The sequence below is a fragment of the Myotis yumanensis genome, unplaced genomic scaffold (genome assembly GCF_028538775.1).
Source record: "Myotis yumanensis isolate MYYU_CA2020_CCGP unplaced genomic scaffold, mMyoYum1.0.hap1 SCAF_1, whole genome shotgun sequence".
NCBI lineage: Eukaryota > Metazoa > Chordata > Mammalia > Chiroptera > Vespertilionidae > Myotis > Myotis yumanensis.
Window position 1 is genome coordinate 70,650,430 of NW_027223752.1, and position 22,082 is coordinate 70,672,511.

Sequence of the window (22,082 nt, forward strand, 5' to 3'; positions counted from 1 at the left end):
ATATGAGTATTGCTACTCCAGCTTTTTTTCCCTTTTCCATTTGCATGGAAAAATTTATCCATCCCTTCACTTTCATCCTGTGTGTGTCTTTTGTTTTCTGAGGTGGGTCTCTTGTAGACAGCATATAGTCGGGTCATGTTTTTGTATCCATTCAGCTACACTACACCTTTTGACTGGAGCATTTAATCCATTTACATTTAGGGTTATCATTGAGAGGTACTTCTTTATAGCCATTTTAATTCTGTACGGCTAAGTTTCTCTCTCTGTTTCTTCTCCTCAGCAATCCTTTATAGTAATCCCTTTAGCATTTCTTGTAATGCTGACTTGGTGGTGATGAACTCCTTTAGCCTTTCTGGGAAGCTCTTTATTTAACCATCTATTTTGAATGATAGCTTTGCTGAATATAGTAATCTTGGTCTCAGATCCTTGCTTTCCGTTACCTTGAGAACTTCATGCCATTCCCTTCTGGCCTGTAGAGTTTCTGATGAGAAATCAGGTGTCAGCCTTATGGGAATTCCTTTGTAGGTAACAGTTTTCTTTTCAATATCAAATATATGATTTGCAAACATTTTCTCTCATTCTATAGGTTGCATTTTCATTTCAAAAATTTTAATGAAGTCCAACTTATCTCTTTTTTCCTTTTTTTGCTCATGATTTTGTTGTCATATCTAAGAATCTGTTGCCAAATCCAAGGTCATGAAGAGTTACCCATTTTCTTTTTTTAAAAAATATTGTTTTTTATTGATTTTAGAGAGAAAGAGAGAGGGAGAGAGAGATAGAAACATCAATTATGAGAGAGAATCATTGATTAGCTGACTCCTGCTCTACAATGGGGATCAAGCCCGCAACCCAGATATGTGCCCTGACTGGGAATCCAATCGTGACTTCCTGGTTCATAGCTGATGCTCAACCACTGAGCAACGCTGGCCAGGCGATTTACCCATTTTCTTCTAAGAATTTTATGGTGTTAGCTCTGACATTTTTCTATCCATTTTGAGTTACTTTTTTTGTGTATGGTGTGAGGTAGGGTTCCAACTTCATTCTTTTTTAAAAAATATATTTTATTGATTTTTACAGAGAAGAAGGAAGAGAGATAGAGAGTTAGAAACATCGATGAGAGAGAGACATCGATCAGCTGCCTCCTACACACTCCCTACTGGGTATGTGCCTGCAACCAAGGTACATGCCCTTGACCAAAATTGAACCTGGGATCCTTGAGTCTGCAGGCCGACGCTCTATCCACTGAGCCAAACTGGTTAGGACCCAACTTCATTCTTTTGCATGTGGATATCTAATTGTCCCAGAACCATGTGTTTAAGAGACTATTCATTCCCACATTGAATGGTCTTGAACCTGTGTTGAAAATCACTTGGCCAGAGATGTATGGGTTTATTTCTGGCCTTTAATTCTATTCCACTGATCTAAATGTCTTATCCATATTCCAGTAACATACTATTTGGATTATTTTAACCTTATAGTCATTTTTGAAATCGGGAAGTATGAGTTCTCCAACTTTTTTTTTTTCAGGATTGTTTGGCTATTCAGGGCTCTTTTGCAATTCTATATGACTTTAAAGATCAGCTTTTCCATTTCTTCAAAAATGGCTGTTGGAATTTTGGTAGGGATTGCAGTGAATCTATAGATTGCTTTCAGTAGTATTGCCATCTTAATGATGTTAAGTCTTCTAATTCATGAACATGGGATATATTTCCATTTATTTAGGCCTTCTTTAATTTCTTTTAAGGAATATTTTATATTTCTTAGTGTACAAGTTTTTTTATTTCTCTGATTAAATTTATTCCTAAGTGATTTTATTCTTTTGAATGTTATTGTAAATGAAATGGTTTTCTCAATTTCTTTTTTAAGTTGTTCAATGCTGGTGTGTAAAAACACAACTGATTTTGCCCACCCAGCATGGCTCAGTGGTTGAGTGTAGACCTATAAACCAGGAAGTTGTGGTTTGATCCCCATTAGGGGATGTGCTGGAGGCAGCTAATCAATGATTCTCTCTCATCGTTGATGTTTCTCTCTCTCCCTCTCCTTTCCTCACTGAAATAAATAAAATATATTTTAATAAAAACACATACAACTGATTTTGTATGTTGATCATGTACGCTGCAACTTTGGTCAACTTGCTTATTAGATTTAGTAGTTTTTGTGTGGATTCTTTGGGATTTTTTAACATATAGGATCACATTATCTGGAAAAAGAGAATTTTACGTCTTCCTTTACAATTTGGATGCCTTTTATTTATTTTTCTAGTGTAATTGCTCTGGCCAGAACTTCCAGCACATTGTTTAATAGCAGTGGTGAAAATGAGCAGCCTTATTTTGTTTCTGATCTTAGGGGCAATCTTGTAGCTTTTCACCACTGAGTATGATGTTAGCTGTGGATTTTTCATAAATGCCTTTTGTCATGTTGAGAAAGTTTCCTTCTATTGGGGTCTTCTGAGTGCTTTTCTCATGAAATAGTGTTGAATTTTGTCAAATGCTTTTTCTGCACCAATTGAGGTGCAGAAATGAGTATGTCCTTTAAAGATAAAATGCTTTAGAGCTAAAGTCAGTGGTATATTTTAATAAAAAAGAGAACATAGAAAAGGTTGGGATACTGATAATCTGAGATGAAGGTAGAGAAAGCCCAGGGGTTAAAGGCTCCAAAGAGGCAGATAGCAAGTATTAAGGATGAGAGAATGGAGAGTTCTAGCTGCAGTGCAATGTTTAGCCAAGCTGAATAGAATGAGGGTGGGAAGAGAAATGCTTGCTTCTTAAAAAGCTTGGGCAAGTTGTTTATGAATTCTATATGGTGTACAATAAATACTAACTTATAGCAATGATACAGGGGATGGAGAAAATATAATGGAACAAGAAATGGGCTCTTCTACATGCAGGTACCTGTAAGAGATGAGTACTGCTTGAAGACATCAAAAGGTGTAGGCCCTGTCAGCAGAAAAACATCAATGATTCCACTCTCTGACATCCAATGCACATCAGTTCGAGATTTGCTCTTTTGTTTAGCATCAACTGGGCCCATCTGAAAAAGAAATGGAATGAAGGTTTGAAATATTTCCCTCTAACCTACAATGTTGATCCATATGGGAGTAACAATCTGTTCCTTTCATATATACTATAAACTTTCACTGATTATACTGCAATGACTGGTGGCAGAGAACTGCCACTATAAAGCCCAGAGCTATGACTACACTTTACTAGTTTTGTTTCAGACATGGTCCATAGCTTACCTTTAATGCAGGCTCTGTATTGATCTCCACTAGTGTTTCTGAAGAATTCAGCCAAAAAATGCCTAAAGTCCTACCCAGTTTGTGGGCCAAGAGATAAGGCACTGAACCATAAATGCCCATTTTGTTATGTATTTCATATTCATAGACATCCAGGTTATAAAGACGGTAAGCATCCTCACCACTGAAACACACAACAAGGATTATCAATTACCATCACAGACGTATTATTAATGAATAAGATGGCTCCATTCTCCCCTGCACTTGGATCCTATGCATCTTTCAGGTTCAACTTTACCACTTCCCTAAAGGTTTCTGATCCAACCTGGGTGAATATGGTCCTCCTCCTTTGATTCATTTGCATCCCTCAATTGACAATTGGTATACATAATCTCATATTTAAGACATCTTTGCTAAATATCTTTTGTGAGTTTAGGACTGTTTCCTGTGAATCCTCTACAATAGCAAGCACACAATAGATATTTTTGACAAATTTTGTATTTCTCTGCCACTTAAACAAAATGATAATGTCTTAACGTGCAGATCCAGTGCTGAGTAGGGAAAAATTCAGGACCTGAATTGGGGTGGAGAGCAGAGCTCAGGTTGATGTTAGAGCAGCACAGTTTCTGATGCACCTGTCACTATGCTGCCCTGTCACATAAACAGCATCTGAACCTGACAAGCCTGATCAGACTCTGTGTATCTTTGGTTTTGCTTCCAGTCAAGTCATCTGCCTCTGGCATTTATTTGCCAGTAGTGTTAGTTTGAAATGACCTCCCTGAGAAAATCAAAGGTGGTATGAAATGCTACACTTCCCCATTCTCTGGCTCACTGTCCTTTCTTAGAAAAGCGTTTTTTCTAGGTCAGTGTTTTTCACAGTGCATTCTCTCAGGGTTCCACAGTAAGGCCTTGAGAGGTAAAGGCAAAACCCAGGAGGTGATGTGATAAAATTCCCCCCAACCCCTATTTCAACCACAGCAACTCCATATATTTACTTCCTTTATATTTTTAGGTTCAGCATTACAGTTTTTAGAATTATCTAATTTTTTGCCCCCCCCCCCCAATTGAGAACTACTGTTCTGAGTGGAAGATTCTTTTAAAAAAATTTTTTATTTTTATTAATTTCAGAGAGGGAGGGAGAAGGAGAGAGAAATAGAAACATCGATGAGAATCATTAATCAGCTGCCTCCTGCATGCCCCCTACTGGGGATTGAGCCTGCAGTCTGGGCATGTGCTCTTGACTGGAATTGAACTCGGGACCCTTCAGTCTGCAGGCTGATGCTGTATTCACTGAACCAAACCAGCTAGGGTACTTCAAGGGAGATTCTTCAAGATCTATAAGCAATGCTTTTCCCATAATAATTCTTGTTTTCACTTTACCCAGTATTTTTAAGTTGGTGTGATTCTGCATGTTGTGGGATCCCATAGAGATGCTCAAATCCATGCAAGGAGAAATCCAAACCAATGGAGGCAGGACCTGTGGAGACCAGGATATTGACTGAGTTTTGCTTCTCATTGGGGCAACCAGTTAACTGTGAGTGTAGCAAGATGACTAAACTAGAGATCTAGAGATGGGAGCTTTCCCTGATCTATCAGTAAACCACGTGTGCGGACTTCTGTATTCAGGTGTTGTGAGGATACAAAAATGCAAAAGGCAAAGTTCTGGTCACTCATCACTTATGTTCACTTAGCTGTGTGCTGAATCTCTCCGTGTCCTCATTTATACTAAATCTTTTTATTGGTAACATATGGCTACAAAGTTTTAACTTTCTTTTTAATCTAAACTTTTCTAAAATATATTAGGTACTCCTTTGCTTTAGAAACCAAAGGATACTGAGAAATTTTAATCTTCGATAGATGAAAGAGTGGATGTCTCCTGCCTGATTATTTTTCTCTCTGTGTTCAGGGACTATAATGTCAAGGGCACTAGGAGGATCTTTCCTGGCTCCTCAGAATACCCTGTGATTGTAAACACATAAATTTCCTTTAACCAAAGGCAAAGTCTTTTAGTTAACAATTATTTTAGAGATATGGGAAAATGCAAATAATTAGGAAAGATAACATCACCTTAAATTCATTTATAGGTTAAAGAATTTGACCTCAAATGATCCTTATTTGGAGGAGTCTATGGAATGAGGGTTCTATAGAAAAGGCAAAATAGATTATGATGTCCCCCGCCCCTTGGTTATAAATTTTGGGCAAGTTGTCAGCCCTGATAATATGCTAGGCTATAGATATAGATGCTAGAACAGGGATTCTCAAGGAATTAGGGAGGGTCTATCATTCTACAGGGCAGGGAGGAGGAAGAAAGTGAATATTTTTTCTGGCTACATAAGTCCCAAATATCTGAAAGGTATCTCCCAAAGAGACAAACTACACACACACACACACACACACACACACACACACACACACACACACATACTCCCATCACTAAGCCTAGGGAGAAATGTCACAGATGGGCATGTGATGCTCATGTGCATGATGGGGAGGCCTGGCAACGGTTGAGAACCACTGACTTGGAATGTTGGAGCTGATGGGCTCTAGAGATTGTTTTATCATCTCTTGACTCTCATAAAAATAGAATGTGGAATTTGCAGCTATGTGATATACTGGATAGTGCAAATAGTGTGCTGATCTAGGGCACTCCATGAGACCATAAGCTCTATGAGGCCTATAGTTCTTTTATACGCTCCACAGAAGGCATATAATCATTATTTCTTTGTTGCATTATTTCTTTTGGAAGAATGAGGTGGCCTGGTGCATGAAATTTGTGCACTGAGGAGGCAGTCCCGAAGCCCAGCCTGCACTCTCTCCAATCGAACATCCCTCTTGCAATCTGGGACCGCTGGCTCCTAACCACTCACCTGCCTGCCTGCCTGATTGCCCCTAACTGCCCTCCCCTGTTGGCCTGATCTCACCCCCAACTGCTCTCCCCTGCTGGCCTGATCTCACCCCCAACTGCCTCTACCTGCCTGATCACCCCTAACTGCCCTCTCCTGCCAGCCTGATCTCACCCCCAAATGCCTTCCCTGCCGGCCAAATTGGTTCTGATTAGTTGGTTTCTACGCCAGTCAGCGTCAAAAGCTCCGCCTCTTAATCAGCCATTGGCTCCTCACAGGTCACCCAGATTTGGTTCTGATTGATTGATTTCTATGCCAGTTAGCGTCTCCGGGCCTATCTCTGGGCCTGATCAGAGAGGTGGGGCTGATCAGCAGCCCCCTCGCAGTCAGGGTCGCCACGGCAACCCAGCACTGACTGCAGGACTGACTTCCAGTGTTCAGTAGAGCCTTTGGTCAGTCGTTACAGATCCTGGGTTTTTATATATTAGGATAGGGGACTCAAATCTGAGATTTCTGTTCATCTTGCAGAAGTTACTTGTTTAGTTGCCAAAACTCCAGGAACTTTTGGATAGAGATATTTAGCCATTTTGGAAATAACTGTTTTAGCACTACACCAGTTTCAATTTTACCGTTAACTTTGACATCCACAAATTTTCCAAATTTCTCCTCCCATAGGCCTAGATCCTCTTGATTTCTCTGTTGGCACAAAAAAAGAAAGAAAATTAAGTTTATATGTTGCAAGCACATTTTATTTGGATTATTAAAAAATTAGACCAAAAAATTAGTTCATCTCAAGACTAGCTTGTGATGTCAGTATATTTAACAAATTAGATCTGTGTCCTATATAAATGTCAATAATCATCCTTATGAACAATAGCTGACATGAATATATTTTTTATTGTGGTAAAATACACATAACAAAATTTATCATATTAACCATTTTAAGTGTATTAATCATTTTAAGTGGCATTAAATACATTCACATTGTTGTGCAACCATCATCATCATTCATCTCTAGCACTTTTACATCTTCCCAAACTAAACCTTTGCACCCATTAAACAATAGCTCCCCATTCTTCCCTCCCCCTAGCTCCTGGCAACCACTATTCTACTTCTTGTCTCTATGAGTCTGGCTACTCATCTAGATATCTCATGTAAGTGGCATCATACAGTATCTATCCTTTTGTGTCTGGCTTATTTCATTTAGTATAATGTCTTCAAGATTCATCCATTTGTAGCAGGTGTCAGAATTTTCTTCCTTTTTAATGGAATAATAATCCACTGTTTGTATGTACCATATTTTGTGGATGCATTCATCTGTCAACGACAACCGGATTGCCAGATTGCTTCCACCTTTTGGCTGCTGTAAATAATGCGCTATGAAGAACATAAGTATACAACTATCTGTTTTCTTACTTTCGCTTTTGGATATGTACTCATAAAAGGAATTGCTGGATCATACTGTAATTCTATGTTTAATTTTTTGAGGAACTGCCACACCCACCATTTAACATGGTTTGAAATTATGTGAAAGCACTTTGAAAAATGTGGTCTTGGGAGAACCAAGATGGTGGCGTAGGGAGCGGACCTGTGTGTGCTGCTCTCTCACAGCATCATTGAAACTATCAACTATGAAGTAAACAACCGCCACTCAGAACCATGGGGAAGTTGGCCCAGTGGGAGATCTACAACTGGAAGAAAAGAAAGAAGCGCAGTGAGACTGAGTGGGAGCTACGGAGGCACCAAAACCAGAGGTACGCAGTCACACGCCACGCGGGCTGCAAATGGATTCTCGGTTTTTTACGAACCCTCGAATCCTCTGGGCTTGCTCGGGGCGGGTCTCTTAGGCCCCAGATCCCACAGGGAGAGGCGGCCACGGCCTTGCAGTGGTCGGAGAGCGAGGGAAGCTCTGACACGCGGCTGCTCGCCGGCACCGAGGGACAAGAAGTCCTGGTGTCCCGGGGAGGCGAGGGGCGCGGAGACGCCGCCATCGCTATTTCCTCCACGCTGGTGACTCCCTGTGACCCCGCCCTACCCTCAGGGCTGTGCCAGAGGCACAAGAGGGAATGACTGTGCTTTTACAAACTCTCAAATCCACTGAGCTGGTTCGGGCGGGTCTCTGAGGCCCCAGGCCCCAAGGCGAGAGACGCACGGCCTTCCAGCGGTCAGAAAGCGAGGGAGGCTCTGGCGCTCGGCTGCTCGCCGGCACTGGGGGACGCAAAGTCCTGGTGTCCTGGATAGGCAAGGGGCCGCTGAGTCTCCGCCCCGGCGACTCCCTGTGACCCCGCCCTACGCAATTTACATTCCCATCTGGGCTGTGCCAGACTCACAAGTAGAAACGCCTTTGCTTCTGCAAACTTTCAAATCCACTGAGCTGGTTCAGGCGGGATCATGAGGCACCAGACCCTACAGGGAGAGGCAGCACGGCCTTGCAGCCATCAGAAAGCGAGGGAGACTCTGTTGCACAGCTGCTCGCCGGCACTGGGGGACACAAAGCCCTGGCAGAGAGTCAAGGGGCCGCGGAGACTCAGCCAGTGCTATTTGCTCCGCCATGGCGACTCCCTGAGACTCAGCCCTAATCAATTTACATCCCCATCCAAGCTGTGCCAGGTGCACAAAAAGACCCACCTGCGCTTTTGCAGCCTATCCCAACAAATTGCAGACTTCAACTGCTCGCAGCCATGGGAGACACACTCAAGAAGCAGACCCAGGAGAACCAGGATGGCGGCATAAGGAAGAGACCTGTGCGTGCTACCTCACACAACAACATCGAAACTACCAAATATCAGACAAACACCTATCATACGGAACCATGGGAAAGTTGGCCCAGTGGAAGCTCTACAACTGGAAGGAGAGAAAGAACATTGAGACTGATAGGATGTGACACCAAGTACAGAGCCCAACCCAACAAACTGCAGATTTCAACTCCTCGCATAGAAAGAAGCGCATTGAGACTGAGTAGGATGTGCAGAGGCACCAAGTACAGAGCCCATCCCAGCAGGCTGCAGATTTCAGCTCCTTGCATCTGGGAGGGACGCAATCAGGGGGCAGAGTCGGGTCTGGGGCCGGCCAGGGCTGGGCCTGACTGGGCCGGCACTGTGGAACTGCTGTACCAGCAAGTGCACAAACATGCCCACTGGTCCCAGTCTCTTGTGGGGCGCTGGGGGACAGCAGACAGGCAGTCTGTGCACTTGGTGGAGGGCAGGAGTGCTGGATGTTCAACCACCAGGAACGCCTGGAGATTTTGTCTGGTGGGGAGCCGCCAGCAGGGGACAGAGGGCCAAACTTCCTGTTTCCCCGGTAAGGCTGGGATGGCCCCGGTGAGGTCGGGATGGCCCCGGTGAGGTTGAAACGGCCCCGGTGTGGTAGGGACGACCCCGGTCAGGTTGAAACGGCCCCCGTGAGGTAGGGACGACCCCGGTGAGGTTGAAACGGCCCCCGTGAGGTAGGGACGACCCCAGTCAGGTCGAAACGGCCCCGGTGTGGTAGGGACAACCCCGGTCAGGTTGAAACGGCCCCGGTGTGGTAGGGACGACCCCGGTGAGGTTGAAACGGCCCCCGTGAGGTAGGGACGACCCCAGTCAGGTCGAAACGGCCCCGGTGTGGTAGGGACGACCCCGGTGAGGTTGAAACGGCCCCCGTGAGGTAGGGACGACCCCGGTGAGGTTGAAACGGCCCCCGTGAGGTAGGGACGACCCCGGTCTGGTAGGGACAACCCCGGTCAGGTCGAAACGGTCCCGGTGTGGTAGGGACAACCCCGGTGAGGTTGAAACGGCCTCGGTGTGGTAGGGACAACCCCGGTCAGGTTGAAACGGCCCCCGTGAGGTAGGGACGACCCCGGTGAGGTTGAAACGGCCCCCGTGAGGTAGGGACGGCCCCGGTGAGGTTGAAACGGCCCTGGTGAGGCTCAGACGGCCCTGGTGAGGTTGAGACTACTCCAGTGAGGTTGGGACAAATAAAGGGGACCAGTATGGACTGATGAACAGGGGTAGATACAGAAGCAGAGCAACATTGAACAGAATGTTAAACTACAGTGGGAAGCCTGGGGAGGGTTGGGGGGGGGGGGATTAAGAGACCAACTGAAGGACTTATATGCATGCATATAAGATTAACCAATGGACACAAGACACGGGGCGGGGGGGGGGGGGGGGCGGGGGGTAGGGGCCGGGGGAATGTCAAGGGAGGGAAAAAAGGAGACATATGTAACACTCTTTGTAATACTTTAAGAAATAAAAATTATTAAAATATTAAAAAAAAAAAAGAAAAATGTGGTCTTTACATATATAAGATATTTTTTCCTTGTAAATATGTGAGGCAAACATTTAGAATCAAACTACTTAGGTCTGTTTTGTGAGACCCTAAGAAAAGGTTTTGGCTGAGATGGGCACTTTCACCCTGCTTCGTTTATCCAAACTGCTAGCTACGTTCCTATTGCTGGCTTTGGAAGTCACTGGGAGGCAACCACTCAGTCTCATAAACTCTTGATCTACAGTTATAAACTTTTTCAGCTTTACCAAAGTCTCGATTCTTCAGAAGCAAAAGTTCTTTTTAAAAAATTATGCGTGTGTGAAATGCATTATTTCTTTTTAAAAAGTGAGTCCTGCCCTGGCTGGTTTGGCTCAGTGGATAAAGTGTTGGCCCTCTAACTGAAGGGTCCCGGGTTTGGTACCAGTCAAGGACACATACCTTGGTTGCAGGCTTGATCCCTGCAGGGCCTGTGTGGGAGGCAACCAATTGATGTGTCTTTCTCATATCAACATTTCTCTCTCTCTGTCTCTCCCCCTCTCTTCCACTCTCTCTAAAAATCAATGGAAAAATATCCTCAGGTGAGGATTAACAAAACATTTTAAAAAAGAGTGAGTCCTCTGTCCATTTCTAAGCTATTTCTTCGTACTTAAAGCTTCTATAAAGTGATCCTGTGTGTTTTTAAATCACACCTGAATTATTATTTTTTCTTGTGTAACACTCCTTTTACTCAGCATAATGTTTTGTTTTTTAATAATTTTTTTCCAATTATAGCTGACATACAATTATAGTTGACATACAATATCATATTAGTTTCAGGTGTATAACCCAATGATTGGACATTCTATAACTTAGTGATCACACCAATATATCTAATAGCCATCTGACACCATACATAGTTATTACATTATTACTGACCAAATTCCCTATAATGTACTTTACATACCTATGACTATTCTGTAACTACCAATTTGTACTTCTTAATTGTTTCACCTTTTTTCAGCACCATCCCAAATCTCCCTCCCATCTTTAGAAAACTCAGTCCTCCAAACCCCCTCCCCTCTGGCAACCACCAGTTCCCTTTCTGCGTTTATGAGTCTGTTTCAGTTTTGCTTGTTTACTTTGTTCTTTAGATTCCACATATCAGTGGAATCATATGGTATTTGTCTTTCTCTGGCTGACTCATTTCACTGAGATAATATCCTCTAGGTACATCTATGCTATTGCTAATGGTAAGATTCCATTCTTTTTATGGCTGAGTAATATTCCATTGTATATAGGTACCACAGCTTTTTTATCCATTCATCTATCAGTGGGAAATTGGGTTGCTTCCATAGCTTTATAACATTGTAAATAATGCTGCAATGAACATAAGGGTGCATATATTCTTTCAAATTAGTGTTCTGGATTTCTTCGGATAAATTCCAGAAGTGGAATTACTAGATCATAAGGTAAAAGCAATTTTTAATTTTCTGAGAAAACTCCATGCTGTTGAGGATTTCTGCATCTATGTTCATTCATCAGGGATACTGGCCTATGATTTTCTTTCTTTGTAGTATCTTTATCTGTGAGGTGTTTTTTTTTTTTATTACTGCTTCAATATCATTTGTTGTAATTAGTCTGTTCAGATTTCCTGATTCTTCTTGATTCAGTTTTGGAAGAGTGTATGTTTCTAGGAATTTATCCATTTTGATTAGGTTATCAAATTTATTAGCATATAGTTGTTCACATTATTTTCTTACAATCCTTTGTATTTTTGTGGTGTCAATTTTTACTTTTATTTGATTTTATTTATTTGGATCCTCTCTCTTTTTTTCTTTGAATCTGGTTAAAGGTTTGTCAATCTTGTTTATCTTTTCAAAGAACCAACTCTTGGTTTCATTGATCTTTTTTTTTGTTTGTTTGTTTGTTTTTTTAGTCCCTATGTCATTTATTTCCACTCTAATCTTTATTATTTCTTTGCTTCTACTCACTTTGGGCTTTGTTTGTTGTTCTTTTTCTAGTTCCTTTAGGTCAGTGGTCAGCAAACTCATTAGTCAACAGAGCCAAATATCAACAGTACGACGATTGAAATTTCTTTTGAGAGCCAAATTTGTTAAACTTAAACTATATAGGTAGGTACATTGTTATTAACTTAATTAGGGTACTCCTAAGGCTTAGGAAGAGCCACACTCAAGGGGCCAAAAAGCCGAATGTGGCTCGAGAGCCGCAGTTTGCCGACCACGGCTTTAGGTGCAAAGTTAGATTGTTTATTTGAATGTTTTCTTGTTTCTTAAGGTAGGCTGGTATTCTTATGTCGTTCCCTCTTAGTACTGCTTTTGCTGTGTCCCATAGGATTTGGGTTGTTGTGTGTTCATTTTCATTTGTCTCAAGGTATCTTTTGATTTCTTTCAATGATCTCATTGTTGACCCATTCATTGTTTAGTAACATGTTATTTTGCCACACCTGAACTCTCAATGTAGGGATTATTATCCTGGGATCTACGGATAAGCTTTAGAGTTGTGAACTCCCTCAAACAGTATAACAAATTATTTTGCTATAGAGATGATTCACAGCCTTCATCTGATTCGTCCAAGGGATTTCCAAGTTGTAATCCAAGGGAAGAAATATCGAAAAATTTGAGAAGGAGGCTGCTGAGATGGGGAAGGCACCTTCAAGTATGGGACAAACCAAAAGCTGGACATGAGCATAGTATCACCACTGGTATAGCCCTGTGGACATTTGAGACCAGCAAGTATTAGATGATCTCATTGATGCCCCAAGAGACAGAGACTTCATAAAAAACACGATTCAAAACAAAAACAAAAACAAACATGGTTCAGGCACATCTCAGGCTGACTGTGCTGTCCTGATCGTTGCTGCTAGTGGAATTTGAAGCAGGTATCTCCAAGAATGGCAGAACTGTGAGCATGCCCTTCTGGCTTACACACTGGTGTGAAAAACTGATTGCTGGTGTTAACAAAATGGATTCCACTGAGCTATCTTATAGCCAGAAAAGGAACGAGGAAATTGTTAAAGAAGTCAGCACCTAATTAAGAAAATTGGCTACAACCCTGACACAGCATTTGTGCCAATTTCTGGTTGGAATGGAGACAACATGCTGGAGCCACGTGCTAATATGCCTTGGTTCAAGGGAAGGAATGTCACTCATAAAGATGGCAATGCCAGTGGAACCGTGCTGCTTGAAGCTCTGGATTGCATCCTGCCACCAACTCGTCCAACTGACAAGCCCCTGTGTCTGCCCCTCCCAGAATGTCTACAAAATGATGGTATTGGTACTGCCCCCGTGGGCCAGGTGGAAACTGGTGTTCTCACACTTGGCATGATGGTCACCTTTGCTCTAGTCGATGTTACAATTGAAGTTAACTGTGTTGAAATGCACCATGAAGCTCTGAGTGAAGCTTTTCCTGGGGACAATGTGAGCTTCAATGTCAAGAACATGTCTTTCAAAGATTTTATCGTGGTAATGTCGCTGGTGACAGCAAAAATGACCCACCAATAGAAGCAGCTGGCTTCACAGCTCAGGTGATTATCCTGAACCACCCAGGCCAAATCAGTGCTGGATATGCACCTGTGCTGGACTGTCACACAGCTCACATTGCTTGCAGATTTGCTGAGCTAAAGGAGACTGATCATTGTACTGGGAAAAAGCTGGAAGATGGCCCTAAGTTTTTGAAATCTGGTGATGCTGCCATCATCGATATGGTTCCTGGCAAGCCCATGTGTGTTGGTTGAGAGCTTCTCTGACTCTCCTCTTCTGGGCTGTTTTGCTGTTCCTGACATGAGACAAACAGTTGCTGTGGGTGTCATAAAAGCAGTGGACAAGAAGGCAGCTGGAGCTGGCAGTCACCAAGTCTGCCCAGAAAGCTCAGAAGGCTAAATGAGTATTATCCCCAACACCTGCCACCCCGTTTTAATCAGTGGTGGAAGAACGTCTCAGAACTGTTTGTCTCAACTGGCCATTTAAGTTTTATGGTGAAAGACCCGTTAATGATTACAATACATCGTCAGACCTTCACAAGGAAAGGAGACTATTTTGTGAACCATTTGCGTGTGTGTGAGGGGGGAGGGGTAGGTAGTTTTTAAGTTATTAGTTTTTAAAATCAGTACTTTTTAATGGAAACAACTTGACCAAAAATCTGTCACAGAATTTTAAGACCCATTAAAACAAAGTTTAATGAGAAAAAAAAGAATTATTATCTCAGCAGAATTGCCCCTGCCCGTTTCTCTAGCCTAGTTACACAGCACCCTTTCCTTTGCTCTTTTGAAAAGTTGTTTGTGTATGTATGTATGTATGTATGTATTTCAAATGTGCTCCTTTGTACCTAAGATTTTTGAAAATGCAATTCCTTCTATTTGAAATGTGTGTTTCCCACTTTTTTTTTTTTTTTAACTAGCTACTGTATCTGCATGCATCAATTTCAGCTTTAACATTATTTCCTTCAGGAGGTCTTTCCTGACCCTCATCCTGGTCAAGTTTCTTGTTGTAGTCTCCTAAAGCACCCTTTTGTAACACTCTTCATACCTGTAATTATTTAGTGCCTGTCTTTCCAAATAGATTCTAAGTTTCATAAAGACACAGGATTTGCTTTACTCACTGCTGTCTCCCTTTGCCTAACATTTTTTTGTGGCTGGCACAAAGCAGGCACTCAGGAATTACCTGTTTTATAAATTAATAAATACATGAACAAATGAATGAAAGAATCAATGAGAAGATAAGATGAGCAACAGAGACAGATGATTACATTTCCAGAGAATTTATCAAATATCCATCTGTAGAAGAAGGAAAGAACAGGACACATTATATTCTACACCAGTGGTTCTCAACCTTGGCTGCACATTAGAATCACCTGGGTGAGGTCACAACATTAGTAACAAAGAAAAAGAATTTCCGGAGGATGAGGCCCAGAAATCAGGATTTTATTTTTATTTTTATTTTTTTAATATATTTTATTGATTTTTTACAGAGAGGAAGGGAGAGAGATAGAGAGTTAGAAACATCAATGAGAGAGAAACATCGATCAGCCGCCTCCCGCACATCTCCCACTCGGGATGTGCCCGCAACCAAGGTACATGCCCTTGACCGGAATCGAACCTGGGACCCTTCAGTCCGCAGGCCGACGCTCTATCCACTGAGCCAAACCGGTTTTGGCCAGAAGTCAGGATTTTAAAAAGATTCCCAGGTGATTCTAATGTGCAGCCAAAGTTGAGAACCACTGTTCTACATAATGATGATGATGATTAAAATAATAAAAAAAGAGACAAATTGCTCAATCTAGATTACCTGAGAGGTGTCAATTGATGCATTCTCCTTTTCTCTGGTAGCTCTGTTGTAATACAAATAAAATTGTTTTACACATGGCAAGACTGATGGAATTCTGTTCAATTATAAAGATTTTCATTTCCACTTTTGAAACTATAAATTATAACTCTATAAATTTTAACTTATTAAAAATATCACTATAAAAATAAGTTTATGAAATTGAACATTTATGATAAACATTAATCCAAGAGTTTGCTTATTAACCCCTTTAAAAATATCTTCATCAGTTTATAAATGTAATACATGTTCATAATATTTAAACAAACGTAAGCAAAGTAGAACACAGCTTCCCTCACCCAGTGTTACTATAGTACAGAGCAGCATAATGCCCTGCCTTCCAAAATGACTGTGACAACTTACTCTATCACCTACAATTGTATTTGAGTGGTCATTTCTCCCTACTCGTCACAATACTGAACTTATGGATTTTTTTAAACTTTTGCCAATCTAAAGTATTTAAGAAAAGATAATGCATTTCAATTTGAATTTTTATAATTAATGTAGACTGAAAAAAAAACATTTTTATTGATTTCAGAGAGGAAGAGAGAGGGAGAGATAGATAGAAACATCAATGATGAGAGAGAATCATTGATTGGCTGCCTCCTGCACATCCCCCACTGGGAATCAAGCCCACAACCCAGGCATGTGCCTTGATCGGAATTGAACCTAGGACCCTTCAGTCCGCAGGCTGATGTTCTATCCACTGAGCCAAATCAGCTATGGCTGTAGACTAACTTTTTATACATTAAATCAGGGGTCCTCAAACTTTTTAAACAGGGGGCCAGTTCACTGTCCCTCAGACCGTTGGAGGGCCGGACTATAGTTTAAAAAAAACTATGAACAAATTCCTATGCACACTGCACATATCTTATTTTGAAGTAAAAAAACAAAACGGGAACAAATACAATATTTGTATTTGCATGTGGCCTGCAGGCTGTAGTTTGAGGACCCCTGCATTAAATGGTATTTCTATTTCTTCTATGAATTGTCTATTCATTATACATTATTTTTTCTTTAGTATAACATACAGCATGTATATAGAAGAGCATATTATGTACGTGCAGAGTTCAGAGAGTAATACTTAAGGGTACAACTATGACCCACCAGTGAGCATAAGCACAGAAATGACTTGTTCCTTTGGAGTTCCCGTGTGCTTCTCTTCAAATGTATCTGCCTCCTTCCCTTACCCTTCAGAGGTAACAACTTAACTAAATTTTGTATGAAATCATTTTCTTGCTGTTTTTTATAGTATTGCCATGAGTATATGAATCTCCAAACATTTATAACTTGGTTTTGCCTTTTAAAAACTTTTATACAAATAGAGATACACTATACATATTCTTTTGGGACATGCTTTGTTTACTCAATATTAATAATTTTGATTCTCATCATTTTCATATGCACAGCGGCAGTTTGTATTACCCATTTTTTATTTGCTTATTATTTTTATTATTGATTGGTATATGTTCTTTCTATATTGTGTATATTTCTTTTTTTTTTTTAAATATATTTTATTGATTTTTTACAGAGAGGAAGGGAGAGAGATAGAGAATTAGAAACATCGATGAGAGAGAAACATCGATCAGCTGCCTCCTGCACATCTCCCACTGGGGATGTGCCCGCAACCCAGGCACATGCCCTTGACCAGAATCGAACCTGGGACCTTTCAGTCCGCAGGCTGACGCTCTATCCACTGAGCCAAACCGGTTTCGGCTCTTTTTTATTTCTTATATACATTAAAATTCTATGGTGAAATTTAAGATAACTGGTATGTTGCCTTTTAATTTTTTTAATTAGCAAACTTTATTTTTTAGAGCACTTTTAGGTTCACAGAAAAATTGAGCAGAAAGTGCAGAGTTCCCAGGTACCTACTGTCCCCACACACCCACAATCTTCCCACTATCAACATCTTGCATCTGAGGGGTCCATTTGTTACATTCAATGAACATACATTGACACATCATTATCACTCAAAGTCCACATTTTAATTAGGGTTCACTCTTGGTATTGTACATTCTGTGGGTTTTGAGAAATGTATGACGACATGCATTCACCATTATAGTTTCATACAGAGTAGTTTCACTGTCCTAAGAATCTTCTGTGTTCTAGTCATTCCTCCCTCCTCCTTAACGCCTTGCAACCACTAATGTTTTTACTATCTCCATAGTTTTGCCTTTTTCAGAATTTCATATAGTTGCAATAAAAAAGGTACATACTTGTAGCATTTTTCAGATTGGCTTCCTCTACTTAGTAATATGTGTTTAACTTTCCTTCGTGTCCTTTCATAGCTTGATAGTTCATTTCTTCTAAAAGCTGAATAATAATCCCATTGTCTGGATGTAACACATTTTATTTATCTATTAACCTACTGAAGGACATGTTGGTCACTTCCAAATTTTGGCAATTATGAATAAAGCTGCTATGAACATCCATGTGCAGGTTTTTATGTGGACATAAGTTTTCAACTCCTTTGGATAAATTCCAAGGAGCAGATTGCTGGACTGTATGGTAAGACTATATTTAGTTTTGTAAGATGTCAAATTGTCTTCCAAAGTGACGATCATTTTGCATTCCCACCAGCCATGAATATGAGTTCCTATTGTTTCACATCCTCACCAGCATTTTGTTAGTGTTTTGAATTTTGGCCATTCTAGTAGATGTGTAGTGGTATCTTGTTTTAATTTGCAATTCCCCAATGACATGATGTTGAATGTCTTTTCATATGCTTACTTGCCATCTGTATATCTTCTTTGGTGAGGTGTCTGTTTAGGTCTTTTACCCATTTTTAAATTGGGTGTCTGGTTTCTTATTATTGAACTTTAAAAGTTCTTCATATATTTTGGATAGCAATACTTTATCAGGTGTGTCTTTTGCAGTATTTCCTTCCAGTCTGTGGCTTGTCCTCTCATTTTCTTGACATTGTTTTTCACTGAGCAATAGTTTAATTGTGATAAAGCCCAACTTATAACTTATTTATTTCATGGCTCATGCCTTCAGTATTATATCTAAAAAGTAATCGCCATGCCCAAGGTTATCTAGGTTTCCTCCTATATTATCTTCTAGGAGTTTTATAGTTTTACATTTTATATTTAGGCCTATAATTCATTTTGAGTTAATTTTTTTGTGAAGGATGTAAGACCTGTGTCTAGGTTCATTTTTTTTACATGTGGATGTCCAGTCATTCCGGACTCTTTGTTGAAAAGAGTATCTTTGCTCCATTGTATTGCCTTTTTCCTTAAAGATCTGTTTACTATATTTATGTGGGTCTATTTTGGGGCTCTCTATTTTGTTCCATTGATCTATTTGCTAATACCACGCTGTCTTGATTACAGTAGCTTTATATTAAGTCTTGAAGCAACATAGTGTCAGCCCTCCAACTTTGTTCCCCTTCAACACTGAGTTGATACTCTGGGCCTTCTGCTTCTCCACATAAACCATAGAATCAGTTTGTCAATATCCACAAAATAATATTTTCTGCAATTTTGATTGGGATTGTGTTGAATCTCTAGATCAAGTTGGGAAAAACTGACATTTTGATAATATTGAATCTCCCTATCCATAGACATAGAATCTCTCTCCATATATATAGTCCTTCTTTGCTCTCATCAGAATTTTATAGTTTTTATCACATAGATCTTATACATATTTTGTTAGATTTATACTTAAATACAGTGGGGCCTTGACTTATGAGTGTCCCGACTAACGAGTTTTTTGAGATACCAGCTGTCTCTCGGCCGATTTTTTGCATTGAGTTGACAGAGTAATTTGAGTTAACGAGCTCCTTAATGAGCTTGGTCTTGGAATGAATTAAACTCGTAAGTCAAGGTCCCACTGTACTTCATTTTGGGGGTGCTAATGTAAATGGTAATGTGTTTTTTAATTTCAAATTCCACTTGATCATTGTTGGTATATAGGAAAGCAATTTACTTTTGTGCATTAACTTTGTACCCTGCAATCTTGTTATACTGCTTACTAGAGGCCCGGTGTACGAAATTCAGGCATGGGCGCGGTGGAGTCCCCTCAGCCCAGCCTGCACCCTCTCCAATCTGGGACGCCTTGGGGGGATGTCCGACTGCCGGTTTCGGCCTAAACTGGCAGTCGGACATCCCTCTCACAATCCTGGACTGCTGGCTCCTAATCGCTCACCTGCCTGTCTGCCTGGTCACCCCTAACTGCCCCCCGCCGGCCTGATAGCCCCTCACTGCCTCTGTGTGCTGGCCTGATCATCCTTAACTGCACCCACTGCTGGCCTCATTGCCCCTAACTGCCCCCCGTTGCTGGCCAGGTCACCCCCAACCACACCCTCCCTGCTGGCCTGGTCACTCCTAACTGCCCACCCCCCCACCGGCCTGGTTGCCCCTAACTGCCGCCCTGCCAGCCTAACGGCCCCCAACTGCCCTGCCCTGCCCTGCCGGCCTGGTTGCCCCCAACTGCACCTCCTCCGCCAGCCTGGTTGCCCCTAACTGCTTGCCCCCGCCAGCCTGGTCGCCTCCAACTGCACACCCTCTGCTGGCCTGGTCGCCTCTTACTGCCCCCCTGCTGGCCTGGTCGCCCCCAACTGCCCCCCTCTGCCAGCCTGGTCACCCCTCACTGCCCCCCCTGCTAGCCTGGTCACCCCACGCAGCCTGCCGTTCAGTCGTTTGGTCATCCCTCACTAACCCCTCTGCCGGCCTGGTCACCCCATGTAGCCTGCTTGTTCAGTCCTTTGGTCGTCCCTCACTAACCCCCCTGCCGGCCTGGTCACCCCACGCAGCCTGCTTGTTCAGTCATTTGGTCGCCCCTCACTGACCCCCCTGCTCGCCTGGTCGCCCCACACAGCCTGCTTGTTCAGTCGTTTGGTCGTCCCTCACTAACCCCCCTGCTGGCCTGGTCGCCCCACACAGCCTGCTTGTTCAGTCGTTTGGTCGTCCCTCACTAACCCCCCTGCCGTCTGGTCATAGGCAGCCATCTTGTGAGGGCATGAGGATTAATTTGCATATTACCTCTTTATTATACAGGATTATAACAAGTTTTCTTTTTTGTGTATGTGTGCCAGTTTCAGATATTCCACACAAACAATTATGCAATCTGTGAACAAAGAGTATTTATCTCTTCCTTCCCAATCTGTGTAACTTTTATTTCCTTTTCTTGTCTTATCGCATTATCTAGGACTTCCAGTATGATGTTGAAAAGTGGTGGTTAGAGGGAACGTCTTTGCTTTGCTCCTGAACTTAGTGGAAAACTTTGGGTTCCTTACTATTAAGTATGATAGTAGCTGCAGGATTTGGGTTGATGTTCTTTATCAAGTTGAGGAAGTTAGCTTCTATTCCTAATTTGCTATGAGTTTGTATCTTGCATGGGTATTAAATTTTGTCAAATGCTCTTTCTACATCTATTGATATGACCATGTGATTTTTCTTCTTTAGCTTCATGCTAAATAGATTACATTAATTGATTTTATGAATGTTAAACAAGCTTTGCATACCTAAGATAAATCCCAATTGGCCGTGGTGCATGATTCTTTTTATAAATTGGAGTCAATGTGCTAATATTTTCTTGAATATTTTTGCACTTATGTTCAGAATAAATATTGGTTTGTAATATTGTTTTATTGTAAGACTTTGTCTTTTTTGATATTAGATAATGCTGGCTTCATAGAATGAATGAGAAAGAATTCCCTCTTCTTTTTTTCTAGAAGATATTGTAGAGAATTGGTATAATATCTTAAGTGTTTGGTAAAATTCACCAAACTCCATCTGGGCTTGGTTCTTTCTTTTTTGGAGGGTTATTAATTATTGACTCAATTATAGGCGTATTAAGATTGCCTATTTCTTTTTATGTGAGTTTTGGCAGATTGTGTCTTTGAAGGAATTGGTCTGTTTCATCTAGGTTATCACATTTATGGGCTTAGAGAGTTGTTCATAATAGTCCTTTATTATCATTTTAATTTCAGAGGAAATATAGTGATATCACTTCTTTCATTCTGATATTAGTAATTTTTTTCTTCTCTGTTTTTCTCAGCCTGAAAAGAATTAATCTTTTATTTATTTTTTCATTGATTTTTAGAGAGAGTGGAAGAGAGAGGGAAAGAGAGAGAAATATCGATGTGAGAGAAGCACATTGATTGGTTGCTTCTTGCAGGAGCCCCGACCAGGGCCCGGACTGGGGAGGAGCCTGCAACCAAGGTATGTGCCCTTGACAAGAATGGAACCCAGGACACTTTAGTCCACAGGCTGATGCTCTATCCACTGAGCCAAAGTGGCTAGGGCAGGGGTGGGCAAACTTTTTGACTCGAGGGCCACAATGGGTTCTTAAACTGGACCGGAGGGCCGGAACAAAAGCATGGATGGAGTGTGAACTAATATAAATTCAAAGTAAACATCATTACATAAAAGGGTATGGTCTTTTTTTTTTTTTTTTTTAGTTTTATTCATTTCAAATGGGCCGGATCTGGCC

General features: G+C 41.4%; 1 protein-coding gene across 4 annotated transcripts in view; it reads right to left on the reverse strand.

Annotated features, from left to right (window-relative positions):
• The window catches only part of GANC (glucosidase alpha, neutral C), an 81,875-nt gene that overhangs the window by 37,478 nt on the left and 22,315 nt on the right, over positions 1–22,082 (reverse strand). For all 4 annotated transcript variants that reach the window (XM_070424506.1, XM_070424522.1, XM_070424515.1 and 1 more), the window contains 5 exons: positions 15,609–15,651; positions 6,708–6,774; positions 4,616–4,712; positions 3,239–3,419; positions 2,892–3,030 (listed from right to left, as the gene is read on the reverse strand). In XM_070424506.1, coding sequence (XP_070280607.1) covers positions 2,892–3,030; positions 3,239–3,419; positions 4,616–4,712; positions 6,708–6,774; positions 15,609–15,651 — 527 coding nt within the window. The remainder of the gene's footprint in view (positions 1–2,891; positions 3,031–3,238; positions 3,420–4,615; positions 4,713–6,707; positions 6,775–15,608; positions 15,652–22,082) is intronic.